Source organism: Chenopodium album, chromosome 24 (genome assembly GCF_948465745.1).
Source record: "Chenopodium album chromosome 24, dcCheAlbu1.1, whole genome shotgun sequence".
Taxonomy (NCBI): domain Eukaryota; kingdom Viridiplantae; phylum Streptophyta; class Magnoliopsida; order Caryophyllales; family Amaranthaceae; genus Chenopodium; species Chenopodium album.
The window spans coordinates 3,773,295-3,792,366 of NC_137857.1; the positions used below are offsets into that span (position 1 = coordinate 3,773,295).

Sequence of the window (19,072 nt, forward strand, 5' to 3'; positions counted from 1 at the left end):
TTTAGAATTATTTTTAATATGTATAATATTTTTTAAGAAATTATTAAATACTTTTGCGACGGTTAAATAGCCTAAAAACGGTCGCAAATCTGCGGCCGCCTTAAAAACAGTTGCAAATCAGCGACCGCCTTATAAACGGTCGCAAATATTGTATTTTGCGACCGTTTTAATGACGGTCGTAAAAAAAATGGTCGCAATTTGACCGAATTTTAGTAGTGTCAAAAATTTTATTTCCGGGCGAAAAAAGGTCAAAAAATTACAAAATTGAAGGCTGTTATCCACGCTTTTTGAGGAATTTTTTATGTTACGGGGTCCGGTGGCGAAAAGTCTTGAGACCTTAGGGGATACATCTTAGGGTCATATAATGACGTTTGGAACCATATATAACCATTACATGTTGTAAAAAATGGTCGTGGTAGGCTTCAGTTTACGAAATCGGTGCAAGTTTGGAACGGGTAAATTGATCGTTTTAAGACATATTGGATGGTTCCACCCATTGAATTGGACTCCGAGTGGTTATTAGGTACTATGGTAAACATCTTGGTAATTTTTAATTTCGGGCGAAAAAATGTCAAAAAATCCAAAATTGAAGGCTATTATCCACGCTTTTTGAGGAATTTTGTATGTTACGGGGTCCGGTGGCGAAATGTCTTGAGACCTTAGGGGATACATCTTAGGATCATTTAACGACGTTTGGAACCATATATGACCATTACATGTTGTAAAAAATGGTCGTGACAGGCTTTATTTTACGAAATCGGTGCAAGTTTGGAATGGGTAAATTGACCGTTTAAAGGCATATTGGATGGTTCCACCCATTGAATTGGACTCCCGGAAGATATTAGGTACTATGGTAAACATCTCGGAAATTTTTATTTCCGGGCGAAAAAATGTCAAAAAATTCCAAAATTGAAGGCTATTATCCACGTTTTTTGAGGAATTTTGTATGTTACGGGGTCCGGTGGCGAAATGTCTTGAGACCTTAGGGGATACATCTTAGGATCATTTAACGACGTTTGGAACCATATATGACCATTACATGTTGTAAAAAATGGTCGTGACAGGCTTTATTTTACGAAATCGGTGCAAGTTTGGAATGGGTAAATTGACCGTTTTAAGGCATATTGGATGGTTCCACCCATTGAATTGGACTCCCGGAGGGTATTAGGTACTATGGTAAACATCTCGGCAATTTTTATTTCCGGGCGAAAAAATGTCAAAAAATTCCAAAATTGAAGGCTATTATCCACGCTTTTTGAGGAATTTTTGGTGTTACGGGGTCCGGTGGCGAAATGTCTTGAGACCTTAGGGGATACATCTTAGGGTCATATAATGACGTTTGGAACCATATATGACCAATACATGTTGTAAAAATAGGTCGTGGCAGGCTTTAGTTTACGAAATCGGTGCAAGTTTGGAACGGGTAAATTGATCGTTTTAAGACATATTGGATGGTTCCACCCATTGAATTGGACTCCCGGAGGATATTAGGTACTATGGTAAACATCTCGGCAATTTTTATTTTCGGGCGAAAAAATGTCAAAAAACTCCAAAATTGAAGGCTTATTATCCACGCTTTTTGAGGAATTTTTTATGTTACGGGGTCCGGTGGCAAAAAGTCTTGAAACCTTAGGGGATACATCTTAGGGTCATATAATGACGTTTGGAACCATATATGACCATTACATGTTGTAAAAAATGGTCGTGCCAGGCTTCGGTTTACGAAATCGGTCCACGCTTTATATGGAAAATTTGAGGTTTCGGAACACGGTGGCGAAAACTCTTAAAACCCTAAGGGATATATCTCAAGGTCATATATTGCCGCTTGAAACCATATATGATCATTATTGTGTTCATAAACGTCCGTAGGCTTAAGTTTACGAAATCACTACAAGTTGTGAACGGGTAAAATGACCGCTTAAGGGCGTATTAGACGGTTCCACCGATCCAATTTGACTCCGGGAGGATATTAGGGACCATGGTAAACATCTCGACAATTTTTATTTTCGGGCGACTAAAGGTCAAAAAATTACAAAATTGAAGGCTATAATCCTCGCTTTTTGAGGAATTTTGAGGTTTCAGGGCCCGGTGGCGTATATCCTTGAAACCTTAAGGGATACATCTCGGGGTCATATAATGCCGTTTGAAAATATAAATGATCATTTTATGTTGTCATAAACGTCCGTGGTAGGCTTCAGTTTACGAAATCACAACAAGTTGTGAACGGGTAAAATGACCATTTAAATGTATATTGAACGATTCCACCAACCCAATTTGACTCCCGGAGGATATTAGGGACAATGGTAAATATCTTGGTATTTTTTATTTCTGAGCGAAAAAAGGTCAAAAAATTACAAAATTGAAGGCTTTAATCCACACATTTTTATGAACTTTTGAGGTTTAGGGGCCTGTGGCGAAAAAACCTTGAGATTCTAAGGGATACATCTTGTGGTCATAATGCCGTTTGAAACCACATATGATCATTATATGTTGTCATAGACGTCCGTGGTAGGCTTGAGTTTACGAAATCACTTCAAGTTGGGAACGGGTAAAATGACCGTTTAAGGGCATATTTGATGGTTCCACCGACCCAATTGGCTCTCGAGGGTATTAGGGACCATGGTAAACATCTCGGCAATTTTTATTTCTGGGTGAAAAAGGTCAAAAAAATTACTAAATTGAAGGCTATAATCCACGCTTTTTGAGGAAATTTTGAGGTTTCGGGGTACGGTGGAGAAAACCCTTGAAACCTTAAGGGATGCATCTCAAAGTCATACAATGACGTTTGAAACCACATATGATTATTATATGTTGTCATAAACGTTCGTGGTAGGCTTGAGTTTACGAAATTACGAAATCACAGCAAGTTGTGAATGGGTAAATTGACCGTTTAAGCGTATATAGGACGGTTCCAACGACCCAATTGGACTCCCGGAGGGTATTAGGGACCATGGTAAACATCTCGGCAATTTTTATTTCCGGGCGAAAAAAAGTCTAAAAATTAGAAAATTGAAGGTTAATCCACGCTTTTTGAGGAATTTTGAGGTTTCGAGCCTAGTGGCGAAAAGCCTTGAAACCCTCAGGGATACATCTCCAGGTCATATAATGTCGTTTGAAACCACATATGATCATTATATGTTGTCATAAACGTCCGTGGTAGTCTTAAGTTTACGAAAACACTGCAAATTGAAATCAGGTAAAATGACCGTTTTAGGGCATATTGGATGGTTCCACGGACCCAATTGGACTCCCGGAGGGTTGGTAATTTTTTTTCCCGGGCGAAAAATAATTTCAAAAATTACCAAATTGAAGACTATAATTCCTGCTTTTTAAGGAAATTTGGAGGTTTAGGGGCCCGTGGTGAAAAGCCTTGAGACCCTAAGGGATACATCTCGGGGTCATATAATTCCGTTGGAAACCACATATGATCATTATATGTTGTCATAAACGTCCGTGGTAGGCTTGAGTTTTCGAAATCACTTCAACTTGTGAACGGGTAAAATGACCGTTTAAGGGCATATTGGATGGTTTTACCGACCTAATTGGATTCTTGGAGGATATTAGGGACCATGGTAAACATCTCGACAATTTTTATTTCCTTCTTGGGAAAAAAGGTCAAAAAATTACAAAATTGCAGGCTAAAATCCACGCTTTTTAAGGAAATTTTGAGGTTTTGGGGCCCGGTGGCGAAAAGTGGCAAAATTGAAGGCTATAATCCACCCCGTTGTTCTAGTACAGGGTCTCAACACTTTTCGCCACCGGGCCCTGAAACCTGAAAAATTCCTCAAAATTTGTGGATTATATAGCCTTCAATTTTGTAACTTTTTACCTTTTTTCGCCCAGAAATAAAAATTGTCGAGATGTTTACCACGGTCCCTAATACTTTCCGAGGGTTTAATTGGGTGGGTGGAACCATCCAATTTGCATTTAAATAGGAGGGGTGATCTTGTGATGAACCAAGGTATCTATAAATATTAGCCATCAAGCCATGTATGCCGTTTGAAGTGTTCAATATTAGAACCCTTAATCCAAAAAATATTAAGTGCCGAAATTAGTTTATCAGCATCACATAAAATGCCAAAGAGCAAATCAAAACTATCCCAAAGGGCATTTAATTCATCATCAATTTAAAACTCAAAAGAAGGGGTAGTATCTTGTGCAATTTTATGAAATAAATCCCCAATTCATTTGTTGATTATCACATTCACATATAAATGGTATAAGAAAACTTACAAAATGAGCCAACAATACTCATTTCTTTTCAACAATAGAGCTTTAAAAATGCCCTACAAATGTTTCTTCGGTTTGGTGAATGCGAAGAAAAAGCAATTGTCCATTTCTCCAAGGGACGAAACCCATAAAAGCAGAGCACCTTCATGCATTATTTCTAAACACACTTGTGCCCTACAAAGCTACAAGGTGCTACTATGTTATCCAAATTCTTTTTCTATTTCTGTAAATTTTGCAGGATCCCTCAAAATTTGTAGACCATTTCTTTTGTATATCCAAGTTCCTTGAGTATTCCACTTACCTGCAAAACAGGAAACCGTTGCTATGAATCAATAATGATGAATTAAGTCGACAACAAATAGGAATACTGATGTTGGTTATCGTAGAAAATTAGCAACATCATGCAGCAAGACTAAAGGCAGCTCAAGCACTCATTCCGCACCCAAAATAATAGGGCACAAATCCATATTAGGTCATCTCAAAGTAAAAACTCAATAAATGATACTTTTAGATAGTTATGGTGTATTTTTAAACTTATTAACACTAAAAATGCGCCCTATTAGTAAAGGACGGAGAGAGTAGAAATCTAAACTAAGAGTCGAAGACTGGAGTTTAGGTTCTGTAAATGTTTAGACAATTAATGTAGCAACAAAAGTGTTTTTGATACTCCATACCTCTCCTTGTGAGTAATCTTTAGCCTTGTCACCAGATATACTTTGCATCATACCAGGAGGACCACATACCTGGATTAAAAGAACAGACAAAAGTTTACAAACGTTAAGAGAGAAAGGAATAAAGGCTTCAATTCACCTGCTGTAGACGGAAATTCACAAACCAATTACTAATAGTTGAAAGAGCTATCTTTATCTTACCATGATGAGAGTATCGTCCCCAGGACCAGGTAAGCCTTTTGTGACAACATCCTTTGAGACATAGCCTACCCCGCCTCTCCAGTCCTTTGATGGATTGTCAACAGTGTAGAATACCTAAATATTTTTTTCATTGAAACCTTCAGCATCTCAATTTGTCAAATTTGATGACAGAATTTTTTTTTTTTTTTTTTTTGAGGAAATTTGATGACAGAATTTGATCAGTAATCAAACAGCAGTACCTTAAAATTAGGGTGGCTAGTGGCGAGTATGTCAAGCTTTTGCTTCAGTAAAATATCATCCGGGGAGACATTTGCATAGACCAGTGATACCTGTAAGATCAATTGATAGCTAATAACTATGAAAAGCCAGATTCATAATAACATTGATGTTGGATCAAAGCTTTTTTTTTCTTTTTTTTTTTCTTTTTTTTTTTTTTTTTTGACAATATTATGAAATTATTAGCCCTTTTTTCAAGTAATGCCCCATACAAAGGAATGCTGAAATAGATTTTATACATGGTACCAAAGCAAAAGGGTAGCTAACCTGAGTTTTATCATCTGGATTCTTCAGAATAGCCTCAACTACTTGAAGCATTGGAGTGACACCAGTCCCACCAGCAATCTGTTTCCAATTGGGAGTACACGAAACATCAACCCACAGAAATAGACTTATAAGCAAAGAGTATAGTTTACAACATGTACATAAAAGGCAAACTCCTGAGTCCTCTATCGGCAGGCAGTGTAAGTAATTACATAGAATTTTCCAAGGAAACAATGACACTGACCAAACACATGATCTTGCATAAATATATAAGCCCCCCCTTCCTGCGATGGCCAATTCATATAAGACTTTCAATATAAGTATTATAAATTGAAGTCAAGAAAAACCAGAGGCTCAATACTGAAGAGTTCACAGCAACCACATGACCTACCGACGCTACTGAAAACCCGAGTCTCGATTGATTCATGGTAGTACTGACTGAAGATGTAGAAAATGAGGCTATCTTCACAACAAGGACTACCTCCCAAACTTTTAAGAGTTAGTACTCAGGCAAATCATCAGTTACATACAAATCAAGTTTCCAATTGGTTTAACATTCAGACGATGCCATAGGCAAAGGGCAAAGCTACCACCACCACGATAATGCCAAAGTTAAGTATAAGTAATAGTATTCTCATTTGTCAGATCTAACAAATTCTCAAATACACTTAGCAAGAAAGATATCAAATTTCAAGCCGATGTGTTTCTTACCATGCCGATGTGTTTCTTCATGTTGGGAGTATACCTGAGCTTCTCAATGGGTCTGCACAAGAATTCACATAAGCAACTTGATCAATAACTGCACTGAAATCCAAAACAGCACTAAAAAAAATGGTGGAGCAGCTTACCCTTTGACTTCTACAACATCACCAGGTTTGAGTTTTGCAAAATGCTGACTCATTTTACCTTCTGGATATATCTGTTTTTGAACAAACAGAGTGGTTAGCTAACAACTAAATAATAAAAATGAGGAAATAAGTCTATAATAGAAGTTGACGGACCTTGATCATTAAATCAAAGTACCCTTTGGAATCAGGATCAGAAATGGGAGTGTACCTAAAAACAATTTGCATAAAATCAGGAATACAAAGTCATAGACCCCCCCAAAAAAAAAAAAAAAAAAAAAAAAAAAAAAAAACATCCATTCAAAATTCTTCAAGTAAGACGGAGAAACACGACGTTCGAATGACATGTTTTCACTGATCATTGGTTTAATAGCCATGTTTAAAAAACCTCTAACATAGAAAAACTAGACTTGTCATGGGCAGGAATTCAGATCTAGTTTTCATGTATTAAACCAAAATATGAACCTGAAAAGACAGAAGCACAGGATATCTGCATCCAGGTGATGCTACCAAACAAATTATACTACTAAACATGTACCCAACAGGCCAACAGAGGAATTCCCTCAGTGGAAAAGAAAGTCAAAAGCCAAGTTATGCATGTAAGTATGTAACACTACCACACTATGGGATCATATTATTATAGAGAATCTGTAACGGGCAAAACTTTCCAGAGCTTCTTGCAAAGAAGGGCCTTAACGTTATTAGTGCAACAATGTGAAAAGTCTGACAACATGCTGCAATTGATTATAGTAGTACCAGAGTTGTAGATCAAGCCTCCTTCCAATTTCGGTTCACTACTTAAAACAAAAGACACCAACTTTGAGAACACTCTCACGGAAAAAGGCTTCCACATCTCAATTTCTAAAATTTGTTCCAGTAAGCGAAAACTATCACAACAAGATTACAGTAGAGAAGATAGCAATCCTAATAATGTGTTTGATTTAATCTTAGATTTAGGATGCTCAACCTGCATGACAATGTGGTGTTTATGACCCAAACAAGCAGATGAAGATTGACAATAGAAGTGTTGGTATGTGTTATTATCCTTCGAATTATTACCGAGACAAAGAAAGAAAACTAGCGGTGCTACAAAATTCAAGTTTTACATATTTCTATAAGTGAATACATATATTTACAAAAAGAGACTAATTAAGTTCAAGTACATGCCAATGGATACACAGAATGTAAGTGCAAGCTGTAGTTAGATGTATAGCAAGACAAACAATTTAATAAAGCAGTTTCTGAATTATGATTCATCTATGTCATACTAGACAATATATTTCTATTAGACACAAAAGCAGAAGAGATAATGGAAGAAGAAATCATAATAATCATGTTTTGCTCAAGAAGAAACTTACGGTCGAACGACATATTTCGTTTTCCCTTCATCATTTTTCCCTGTGGGAGCTCTACACAAAGAAGCACGATTGTTAAGAACATGCTTGCAAAGAATTAAAAGGCATCACAAGGCAAGAAAAAACTCATTCTAAAATGCTACAACCTGGAGGCACTACAGGTCATTGAGTAGATCATACATTTAGGAATAGAAACTGTACCTTGTGAGGAGGCAAGAAGCAATGTGAAGACCTAACTCGGCTTCAGGATCAAATGAGAACCTACAATTTCAGAACACCAATTATATGACTTTACAACTGTATCAGATGTTAAAAGGCCAAAGGAATGTTCCTCTAATATTAGTTCTCAAGCACCATTAATGTGTCAAAGTCACATCTTTAAAAGATTCAGAAGAAAATTATACAGCAGCCTCATTACAAGAAATTATTCAACACTTTTAATAAATCAAAAGAAACTTTAACACGCATTAAACAGGAGTATAACCTGTAGAGCTTAGTATTATGGCTGACAGTTGCACTCTCCTGCAGTTTGAACTCAAGCCACTTATCTGGATTCAGCGCTGGAAATTACACAAGTTTTCAGTCAAAGATATATACAGATAGGAGAACAATCATTGTTAAAAAGATAAATAAATAATAAATCATCAGTTAAGGTTGGGTTATGGGATTAAGGCTTTGATTGATTGATTGATCAATTAAGGTTGGTACAGAAGTAACAAAAATAAAAAACTTTGAGACTTATCATGTAAGACAACATCAGAACGACGGCACTGACCACTTGCTTGCCTCTATATATGATAAATTAAAAACATCCTTTCCAACTTTTCAAAAATTCAAAAAAAATAAAATAAAATAAATAAATAAATAAATAAATCCTTTCAACGTTCTCCTCTCTTTGTCAGAAGGAGTAGGCAGTGGGGCAGATAAAATAGTTTAACTTGGCAAGGTTAAAACCTTATATGAAAACAGTGAATAATAGGAAGGGGAGGTGGAAAGAAATACCAAAAGTAAGGCACCAAATGTATTCATAGCCATCTAAGTTACTAAGTTGAGTATATAAAAACTTGTTGAGTAATTTGTACATTATTTCATCGTAAACAATCAACAATCTAACATGATTACATGAAGAGCAAATCAATTCATAGAGTAGCAGAGGCTGAGAATCACACCAATCAAGCAGTGGTAAAATGAAAACTCACCCACTTTCTTCTGTGTTTCTTCATTGACTGAATCTAGATGAGCCTGCAAAGACATAATGGTAGAGCCGTAAAATCTAATTTGTGACTTGGCCACAAAACATAAAAAAGAAAAATGAAAAAATTCAAATCTTATTTATATTTGTTTTTCAAAACTAGCATTCTGGATGTGCAAAATGAAATAAGTAACCTATTCGATCATACACACCACAAAATTTGACATGATGAACAAAAAGCTTCACATCAAAAGCCCTAAATACAACCAAAGAAATGAAAGGCTAGCAAAATTGGTCGTGGAGAATCATCCCAAGTACGGTCCCAATCAAAGGGGTTAGAGAACAACATAAGCATGGATAATCGAAATTCAGTATCTAATTATCTACTACTTATAAGATTCACTCCACAAATCCCTCAAATTAATCCAAAACCATCGAGCCACAACCCATTTCGACATCCATCAACAAAATACACCCAGGATGCTCCCCACAAATCATCCAAAATCCAAATTGGAAACTAACACACCATAGATAACAGTTCCATCATCAGTTCATCACTAATCAATTAAGTATCAATGAATACTAATCAATAAAACCATATCAATATATCATACATTCATACCATTATCACAGGAAAACAAAAATTAAAAATCTTGTTAATCAACAATATCAAATTCAAAGAAGCTGCAATTGCAAACAACAATGATACCAATAACCAATTTAATGAACATCATACCTACCAAAAATATTATTGACCCATTAATCCATTTCGACATTCAATGATAATAATCACAAAATTATCATTCAAAACCAATTATCAAGGATTAAAAACCTCACTCATTCAATTAAACAAAAACACAGTAAAATACCAAAAAGAAAATCAACAAAAATTAAGAGCATTACATCATAGTAATGAGAAATCGAAGGAAAACCCAGATGGAAATAAGCCGAAAATTTACCAAATTTGGGGAAGAAGTGAGGTAATAAAGTGAGATTCCTCCAGAAATTGAAGCGGCAATCACTCCAAAAGGGGTTCGAGAGGTGTAAGAAGTGGAGTTTTGAGAGACCTTAAATGCATTGGATAATGCAACTGGAGCTGCTTTTGCTAATCTTCTGAAGAACAATGCCATTTTCTCAGATCAAAAATTCACAGAAAAAAGAAAGACCAGGGTTTTAGAGCTCTAATTTGGAGAAGACGACAAAGTCGAGAAGGAAGAAGAAAAGAATCTACTATTCCAATTAGGAGAGTGAGACTGTGAGAGTGAGAGTGTTACGTGGAAGGTGTTTTTTTTTTTTTTTTTTTTCTCTTTTCTTTTTTCTTTTGAGGGTTAACCCGAACACAACCAATTTTAAAAATGGTAGAGAGTTTACGAAAGATGAATTACAACCACTAAATGTACATACGAGTATACGAGAACATCTATTATTTGTCATTCGATTGATCTATTAGCTTCTTTTAAGAGTATGGTGAATCTGCCAATGATCAAAACATTAAGGGGGCGTTTGGTTCAAACAATGGTATGGGTTTGGAATGAGGAATGAAACCTGGGTGGTATGGGGTTGGAACTTGATACTTGATTTCATGTGTTTGGTTTTTATCTAGGAATGATAGTTTTCCTTTAATTTTAAACCTAAAGGTATGGGTATGAGCCATACCCACCTCCCCCCTTGGGTTTCAAAAACCCATACCTTGGGGGTTTGAGGTATGGGTTTAAAAAATGAAATTTCAAGAAACAAACACAAGGTATGGATTTTGGTCATTCCAAACTCATACCTTATACCTAATATGCTTGAGCCAAACACCAAAGAGTTTGTGGATAATTTTGATTATGTTAGACATTGTTCAATTCACAAGGGTTCCAAATTACATTACTAAGGACAAAGTTGAAAACAAGAAGGTTATGAACTTGTGATCTTATATGTGAATATTACGAGCCCGTCGGGTAACGAATTGGAATATTGAATATTAAAACAATTGAATGTTAATAAGCAATCACTTTAAGGCCCCTTACAAACATAAACTAGAATCATACATTAGGCCTTTGAGAGAAGAAAAACGATGAGAAAATCTCCATTTTCAGTTATAGCGGAAAGTATACATAGCTAAAAATAAAATACAACTCAAAATTAAATTTCTAAACTTGGTACTTATGTCCAAAAGTAAGGCAACATCATCAAGTGGGCTAAGGAGAATCCCACAGTAGCAATTTTTTGGTGCACACTGCACAGAATCCTACAGTAGTTGGCTAAACCTATGTACTAATATACAGGATTAATTATCATTAGCAAGCCAAAAACTCCGTATCATCTAAATTCCTCGTGTATCTCTTGCAGCTTTTGCCCATCTTACAGCTGATCTTGCCAAAGCATCCATAGGATCAATGCATTTCTTAGCAAGGGGATCGTCATGTGGTAACAAACATTGCAGTTCATGGGAGGCCAGGATCACAATATTCACAGATTTCACCAGAAGGAGCTGGATTGCAATTCTTAACAGGTTAAGCGCTCCCTTCATGTCTTTCCGCTTCAAGGAGTTTATAGCCGGGTATATGGCATGCTCCATGGTTGATTTATCTGGCAACACCACCTCAAACCCCTGCATCAGTTGTCAGAATTCAGAAGTCAATAACAACATTGTAGACTGCAAATAGGGTCAAGAATCAAGATAGTAGACATAAATATCAAGACGGTTCATTTTGGTGTTTATCAAAATAAATGGATCCGACTCATGCCAAACTCAGAACATAATCAAAAGCACAACAATCCTGTCAATGGAGAAGTCTAAGGGTATTGTACATAGCTAGACCGGTCAAAATTTGATCCATCAGGAAAGCTGATCAAAGGAAACTTGGCTTTAAATCTTGAAAACCATGAAAAAGTTTGAAAAATGACTTCAAACAACAAGAAAGCAAAAGGTTGCACCAGACTTAGGGAAACACAATTAAATTTTTGTGAAAACATCAAAACTCAATTAAAGATTGGTACAAAAACACTTCAAACTTGATAGATTAGGTAATCTGAACTATACAAGTCTTCTTACACTGGCTATTGGATAGACAAAATATATCGGTAAGTTGAACTGAATGTCCTGCTACTTTGTGACAACTTTCTGCATGAAGTAGCAGACAACTTGCTAAAACCTTTAATCTAGTCTAACTTGGTCTAAGATGGACAAGTATTTTCGTTTCCATCTTTTGCACAGGCCTGATGAAGACAAAAGAGGCTAAGTTCTGTTTCAGGACTCAGAAGAATAAAACTCCACTACAAAATCTGACTTGAGAGAAATTCAACAGCAGAAACATAAAGATTCTTGCCGTGCTAAATAAAATCAATACAAGGATATACCAAAAAATAAATAAATAAAAAAAAAAACAAAATGTACCTGGTCTTGTAGTTTTTCCTGGTAGACTCCTGCCATTAGGATAGCATCAGTTGCTATAACTCCAACTTTGACACCGCTTCCAGCTTCTAGAGGCCTAAATCTAGCTTCCTTGAGTTCCCAAGCAACACACTCAGCCATATGAAGAAAAGGCTGCTTACTCCCTTGTGATATTTCTCCATACCAAGCATGTGAAAGATGGCAAGGCATGACTATGCATCGTGCTCCCCCTTCTTCAAGGAACAGCCTCTTACCTCTCAGATTTTCAACCATCCTAACTTGGTTTAATCCTGCAGGGATGCTACCATCATTGGTGTTAGAAATGTACTCACAGCTTGAAGGAGATGTTGGATCACTGCAGACAATGAAAGGGACAGTATCGTGTTTATCTCTTGAGCTCCATAGCACAAACTTCTCAAGGAAGATCAATGTAGTAAGAACCGACACACCTCCAATGATTCCAACAGTATTCTCTTGGCTGTAACAGGGAGAAGCACTCAAGGAACTGTTGAATTTCTGAGGTTCAGATTTATTTTTCTTGTTTTGATCAGTTTTTATAGGAAGAGAAGAGGACTGCAGGGAAGCCGAAGATGGAGGAAGTGATCTTATCATGCAAGGTTTGTTTTTATATTTATTTATGTCATTCACTACATTCAAAGGATAACTCGGGGGAGCAAATGACAGTCCCATGCCTACTCCACGTCCCAGTACAGCATCAGGTATGCTTAATATGGAGTACATAAAATAAAATATCAATCACTAATGACAATGCTTTTTGTCTGTAGCCAAATAAAAAACAAAACTATTTCTCCTACAGACTTAAAACACAGAAAAATAAAGAAAAGGCAAGATTTGAAGATAGGAGTATTTACAGAACCATGAAATAACATAAAAAATGAAGAAACTTTAGACAGGTTTATACTCTCCCAAAGTTTTGGGGGGGTTTTATTGACATTGGAAGGTTGTACAGGAATCTGAATTATTGCCTGTTTGTACTATCAAGGGCCTACGAACTTCAATGCTTGTTTTTATGTATCAAACCATCAACGACACAGATTAGACCAGTAGATAAAAACTCATGATTTTTATTGAATCTGTTTTGGGATCGTAAATAGTCAGAAGAGCAATTATGTTACGATATACCACAAGGCATGGCTGTAAAGATTAAGCAGTAACCCTGCAGTAAAAGAGAAGCATAAGAAAGAAAATTACACATGCACTCACACAGCGACACGGATGTACATAGTTATACTCTTTCATTGCTACTTGGACCACATGAACTCCAAGTTAGGATGGAAGCCTTACTAGTGAACAAGGACAAACTCCAAGTCTCCAATGAATAAATGTAATGAGCGAAAATTCTATATCAATTACTAAGTAGCAAATAATCAAAAATTGCTGCTCTTTTTATCTTCAAGATTCCAAAAATGACTCCTATTAAGTCCCTACAATCTGTAAATACCCCCATCGTGTACTAAACATACACCAGTTATAGTTTAGGCAAGTGCCAAGCACCAAGCACAGACTGTTAGTTACAGTACGGTCATTACAACCACGGTATCATCTCCCCCTAGCACACAAAAAACTCTGTAGACATTATGTTACTATCTACTTTTCTAGAAAAATTGGTAATTGATATGTACCTAGTCAAATTTTCTGGAAAAGTTTTGATAGATGCCTAGAATAGAGACATCAGAACTGGGGGTCCAAAGTTTTATTGGTATGTGACAGTTCAGTGAACGGCAGAAATAACTCAACTAAGATGTAAATTGTTTTAGTATGAATTATTGAGACAGTTTCTTATCGTTGAGGGCATGTGAGACAACAGCCAAATTGATATTGGAATGCTCTAGTGACAAATTCCATCACTATAATATCGACTTGCACAGTACACTGTAAATTTTGTCTAATCCTCGATCGATAAGTCAATGTGTTTACCATAACGACTACTATTAGCAGCTGATTGATAGATGTTTAACTCATTTGTCCGTGGATTGAGAGTGATTTGTTTTCCTATCAGACATGATTACAATTTCTTTCCTAGTCAATTTGTAACATATTTCAGTAACAGCCTTGATTACGCAGCAAGAAGGTATGGACTTGATGCTGCAACAACAGACCAGATTTAGGTAGTGTAAATGAGTCTACTAACCCACCATGAGGACTTTTCAGAGAAAGCCTTTTCTTATATGTAGCCACACTCAAACTTACGAAATTGAACCAGGCACATACTCCTTCCGGCTATTAATAACGTCGACACTTTATTTTTGTTCATCTATCTCAATATAATACTCACACTATATTCTCAAAGAAAGCGCAACTGCTAACACTAAAAACAGATACTTCAGACTTCAGAACATCTGACTTGACTGGAGTTCCAAAGACACTAATTTTCCTACCGTTATACAACTTGTTCAATGCCCTGTTTTCTAGGTTAACAAAGTAAAACCTAAGCATATTCGCACAAGAGGGAGCATAGGGGAGGGTTGCAGGACGGAAAGAAACATGTACTCCGTAGTAAGTTATTGATGACAAGAACTTTTCACTACAATGTCCACAATTACTTTCAGGGTCACACAAGGTGCTGAGACCCAATAACCCCAAATGTGTTCCCAAGAGTAAGGACACCAATGTGCCAAGGTATATTTGGCTCAAGTCTGTCACCAATATTTAATTGCTGTAACAAGAAATCTATCACTGAGGCGAGAGAGACACACAGTAGGAGTGCACCCACCTGATCTCAGACTGGTATTGAGAGCTCATGGGGGTGTTATGGACTCATGGGACAAACAGAAGAAGGAATTATGGAAGGGGGACGGGGGACTATTTGATCATACTCCCCTTTGTTCTTTTTTGTTCTACTCACTTGCATTTTGCTTGGTCTCCAACGCACATGTTTGACCCATAATATCTTTAATTACGCACAAGCGTATGAAAAATTAGATATTTGGATCCTACACATTGTAATGATTCCAACAAGATGTCACGTGAGTAGAATAAAAAAGAATGAAGGTAGTGGTATTACGCAAAAATCTTAATAGATATACATCACAGGCAAAGAATATTTATTTCTGATGAAATAAGAATAATCACAATAAGCTACAAAATAAATATAAATTAGGAGAGGAAAAGAAGTTAGCAGCTACAGATTTGAAAGAGAACTATTAGGCTCTTTAAGTGCACTGTTAGAACTGCTTACTGGTGCCCCTTGAAAGACCCAAGTAGATATGAGGTGGTGGGCGATTGCAAAAGGCCCAGGAATAAACATGGACGCAAGCTCTCCGCTTTCAGTGTTGAAGTCCGAGGAGAGGTTCTGACTCTGCGTGACCCCCTTGCAAATCTGCTCTACCTTGGCAGCAGCTGTTTTTTGTGCCTTCTCATATTCAGCAAATGTAAGAGCTTTCTTGATATCTTCTCTGCTATGCCACTGGGCATCTAAACAACCGCATCACATACATTAGAGACGTAAAATAGATCAGATATAAGCTGATATTCGGCTATTCGCAATCCATTAATCAGGTATAGAACAGTTAATTGTAAGTTCTTACCTAAGTAATACTTCCTCTATTTCTCAATACATAAATCGTTATGACTTCATGATTAACAACGAATAACTTTGACTCTTAATAACTAATTTTTTAAAAAAAGATATATATAAAGTCAATATATTAAAATTATACTGAGATTAACCCAACAACAATTATAATAATAGTTTTATTTATTTTTACTTATTAGTAATAAAATGAGGTCCCATAAGTAGTCTAAAAAGTCATCAAGTAATAAAGGAAGTATTGAGATCCTACTTTAAGTTTCATGTCCAAATAAGGAAGGCAAAAGAAAGATAATACAATAATAGGAGAAAATGTGGCAAACCATACCTTCCAATTCATCCTTATCCACAGTTATTTCAAGAGATCTCGCATAAGCAAAGAAGCCTACCATCAACTGGCAGGGCATGCTGCTTGGCCCAACTGGAAAAGGTCAAAAGTTAAAGTTTGTTAAGCTGAGACAAGAAACTGATTGCAGAAATTTATCTGCTATGATCATTAATTTATTACAGACTTACAGTATGACAGCAAAAAAAAATAGTTAAATAGGAATGACTTTTACTCAGACATCTGCTCCAAATGAACTTACCAGGCCATGGCTGAGAACTATGATAGACAACTTCTCCTACTTCAATCCCAGTTTCCTCCCATGTTTCTCTTCTCACTGCTTCTTCCAAACTCTCTCCGGGCTAAAACAAATGTAATTGGATAACAGATATTTTAGGTACAGAGTAACTGAAGCAGAAAGCACAAAGGAGAGGAGAAGAAAACGATTCTTATAATGTCACACATCTCAAAATTGGAGGCACAAATGTATCACAAATGAGGTATGAAGTCATCATATTTCTGCAGAGTACTAACCTCTAAAAAACCAGCTAAACAACTCCACATTCTAGGTACGAATCTCGACTGTCTGCTTAAAAGTGCACGGTCATTTTCCTTGTCGATCATGAGCATAATGACTACCTGGTAACAGGACACACAACAGGAAGAATTTAATTCCAATTGTTCAAAAAGTGCTTCTGCATTGCATAATGAATGAGAGACTGGCATCAACATACTGGATCAACACGAGGATATATCCTCTTTTTGCACAGTTCATTTGAGCACTGCACTCTTTTACCAGCTTCCCTGGGAATTGTTTTACTTCCACACTGCCCGCAAAATCGCGATGTTCCATGCCATTCAAGCAATGCTCTAGCCTAACAAACACCAAATGCAGAAAATACAAGACCATAGTTAGACGGAATTTGAACAAGAGAACAAACTAAGAAGCTAGAGAATCAAGACAGCTGATTAGAACTGAAGCATTGAATTCGCCAGTACTGGATAAATGATTATGAGCTTATGCACTGAATAGAATGAGGAACAATATCAAATACGTAGAACGTAGTATAAAAGCTAAAGAATTAGATTCGTCAGCAGTCACACAAAGTAACCGGACAACTATTTTGGCAAAGCAAGGCTGTATAACTGCCACTACGATAGAAACTCAAGCACATTTGAAAGGAACAAACTTGGTCATTGAATGTTTAGATAACAGATTCAATCCCAAGTTTCCAACCCCATAATAAAACAGAGTTGAGAAAGTTAGCCTTGCATATCTATTTACTTTAAGTCTACATAATTACAACTTCTTGTTTAAATGTGAAAGTTAAAGAACTGAATAGCTTCCTGTTAAAAAAAAATAAAAAAATAAAAAAGGAACTGAATAGCTGACAGTTTTAATCTACATACATATTACATCTTCCCATATAATACTCATGAAATTAATACTTCCCAAATGAGATGTCATTAAATAGAAACCAAGATACATATCTAACTTCAAGATTCAAAATCAACAATACAAATGCTTCATCCATGTTTCTCTGTCATTTTTGTGTCCCATTCACCACAATCATGTTAACCAAACCCACCTATGGTACCCGCATAAACCGAGCCAATTATTTGTCATTTCTATTGGTATTAAGTATCATCTCAAAGTGTCACCTAGCTATAAATGATGGCAATCAATTTGAAACACAAAAGCACAATCAAATATAATCTAACTAAACTAGCAGAAACATCAAAGAAAGCATAATCATCAATGTAATATAAGCAGAAAGAGAATACATACATGACCAGCAACAGCTAAATCAGCCATAGCACGAGAATCAGACCAATCAGTAGCCACCATTAAAGTCCTAAGCTCAACAAAAGAGAAATACTTCTTCCCCAATTCATCCACCAATTTATCATCCTCAGAAACATCAATTGCCCAATAAACAGAATCTTCCTCTGATCTCGAACCCAGATAAACCAACGAATCTCCCTCAAATCTAACCGAAGAATCAGCCAATAAACCCTTACAATCACCCAAACTAAGCCAACCCAGATGCCAATTTGGGCAGGAACCCTGCGAACCCGCCAAAGGGCGCCCTTTTCTGAAGGGCAATACCTTAAAATTAAGGGCAATGGCGTCATGGGTATTCCCTAAAAGGTGAGATTTAAGAGCTTCGAGAGCTGAATTAGGGGAAAAGGGGTCGTTTGATTTGGGGGTTTTGGCCTTAATGGGGTTGCCTGCGAATGCGTGGGATTGAAGATTGATGGAAGACATGGTTGAGAAGCGGAGGAGAGAGAGTGGAGAGGTAAGTTTAAGGAAGAGAGATGCAGTGGTTGTTGTGGAAGAGAGAAGCAGGGGCATTGGTGGTGGTGCTCTGGTTCATTTGCGGTGGTTTATAGGGAGGATGAGGGGTGATGATGATCAAGGTTAGAGGATGCAATGTTTACGTGTTGCGTCCATGTTTTGTGATTTTTGTGTGGATATCGAAATGTACATGTCATATCTTCTTATTACCGGTTAATTCATCATATACCTTCGAGTTTTCACCGGCTCTTAGACCAATGGCATAGTGGCATTTTTGCAAATTTATGTGATCCTATGATTAAATCGAATCAGTAAGTAATAATCGATCTATTTTGTATCCCTACCTTATAAAAAGTAGGAGATTGCTCTTATGAATAGTGCACGAATCATTATATCCCTTAAAATGTTTGTTTACCCTCTTATCCCCATGAGTAATTTTGTATTTTTTTCTTAAGATCCATCAATTAATTAGAAAATAAACGGAG

General features: G+C 36.6%; 3 protein-coding genes across 3 annotated transcripts; all 3 read right to left on the bottom strand.

The window, feature by feature from the left end:
- Nucleotides 1–4,126: 4,126 nt before the first annotated feature.
- Nucleotides 4,127–10,249, bottom strand: LOC145611165 (NADH-cytochrome b5 reductase-like protein). The gene is made up of 13 exons (XM_081666443.1): nucleotides 9,994–10,249; nucleotides 9,042–9,084; nucleotides 8,327–8,402; nucleotides 8,044–8,103; nucleotides 7,846–7,896; nucleotides 6,644–6,698; nucleotides 6,491–6,561; nucleotides 6,354–6,405; nucleotides 5,646–5,723; nucleotides 5,342–5,431; nucleotides 5,103–5,216; nucleotides 4,905–4,973; nucleotides 4,127–4,531 (listed from the first exon to the last, which is right to left on the bottom strand). Exons 1-13 carry the CDS (start codon nucleotides 10,162–10,164, stop codon nucleotides 4,475–4,477), a joined length of 987 nt encoding a protein of 328 aa, XP_081522569.1. The 5' UTR covers nucleotides 10,165–10,249; the 3' UTR covers nucleotides 4,127–4,474.
- An 842-nt stretch (nucleotides 10,250–11,091) lies between these two features.
- On the bottom strand, nucleotides 11,092–13,341 carry LOC145612218 (uncharacterized). The gene is made up of 2 exons (XM_081667597.1): nucleotides 12,417–13,341; nucleotides 11,092–11,630 (listed from the first exon to the last, which is right to left on the bottom strand). The coding sequence occupies exons 1-2, from the start codon at nucleotides 13,152–13,154 to the stop codon at nucleotides 11,343–11,345; spliced, it is 1,026 nt and encodes a 341-aa protein (XP_081523723.1). The 5' UTR covers nucleotides 13,155–13,341; the 3' UTR covers nucleotides 11,092–11,342.
- A 2,125-nt stretch (nucleotides 13,342–15,466) lies between these two features.
- LOC145611173 (nudix hydrolase 19, chloroplastic-like) lies at nucleotides 15,467–18,778 on the bottom strand. Its single transcript, XM_081666455.1, has 6 exons — nucleotides 18,078–18,778; nucleotides 17,023–17,163; nucleotides 16,823–16,927; nucleotides 16,551–16,650; nucleotides 16,292–16,384; nucleotides 15,467–15,848 (listed from the first exon to the last, which is right to left on the bottom strand). The coding sequence occupies exons 1-6, from the start codon at nucleotides 18,642–18,644 to the stop codon at nucleotides 15,556–15,558; spliced, it is 1,299 nt and encodes a 432-aa protein (XP_081522581.1). The 5' UTR covers nucleotides 18,645–18,778; the 3' UTR covers nucleotides 15,467–15,555.
- Nucleotides 18,779–19,072: the final 294 nt, after the last annotated feature.

Coding starts and splice junctions, on each gene's coding strand:
- LOC145611165 (XM_081666443.1), bottom strand. CDS start 10,164: ATGGCATTGTTCTTCAGAAGATTAGCAAAAGCAGCTCCAGTTGCATTA. Junction 9,085..9,993: donor TCACTTCTTCCCCAAATTTG/GTAAATTTTCGG, acceptor ATGTCTTTGCAG/GCTCATCTAGATTCAGTCAA. Junction 6,699..7,845: donor ACGAAATATGTCGTTCGACC/GTAAGTTTCTTC, acceptor AATTGTTTTTAG/GTACACTCCCATTTCTGATC.
- LOC145612218 (XM_081667597.1), bottom strand. CDS start 13,154: ATGTACTCCATATTAAGCATACCTGATGCTGTACTGGGACGTGGAGTA. Junction 11,631..12,416: donor AGGAAAAACTACAAGACCAG/GTACATTTTGTT, acceptor CAACTGATGCAG/GGGTTTGAGGTGGTGTTGCC.
- LOC145611173 (XM_081666455.1), bottom strand. CDS start 18,644: ATGCCCCTGCTTCTCTCTTCCACAACAACCACTGCATCTCTCTTCCTT. Junction 16,651..16,822: donor GTTTAGCTGGTTTTTTAGAG/GTTAGTACTCTG, acceptor CATTTGTTTTAG/CCCGGAGAGAGTTTGGAAGA. Junction 16,385..16,550: donor TAGTTCTCAGCCATGGCCTG/GTAAGTTCATTT, acceptor GACCTTTTCCAG/TTGGGCCAAGCAGCATGCCC.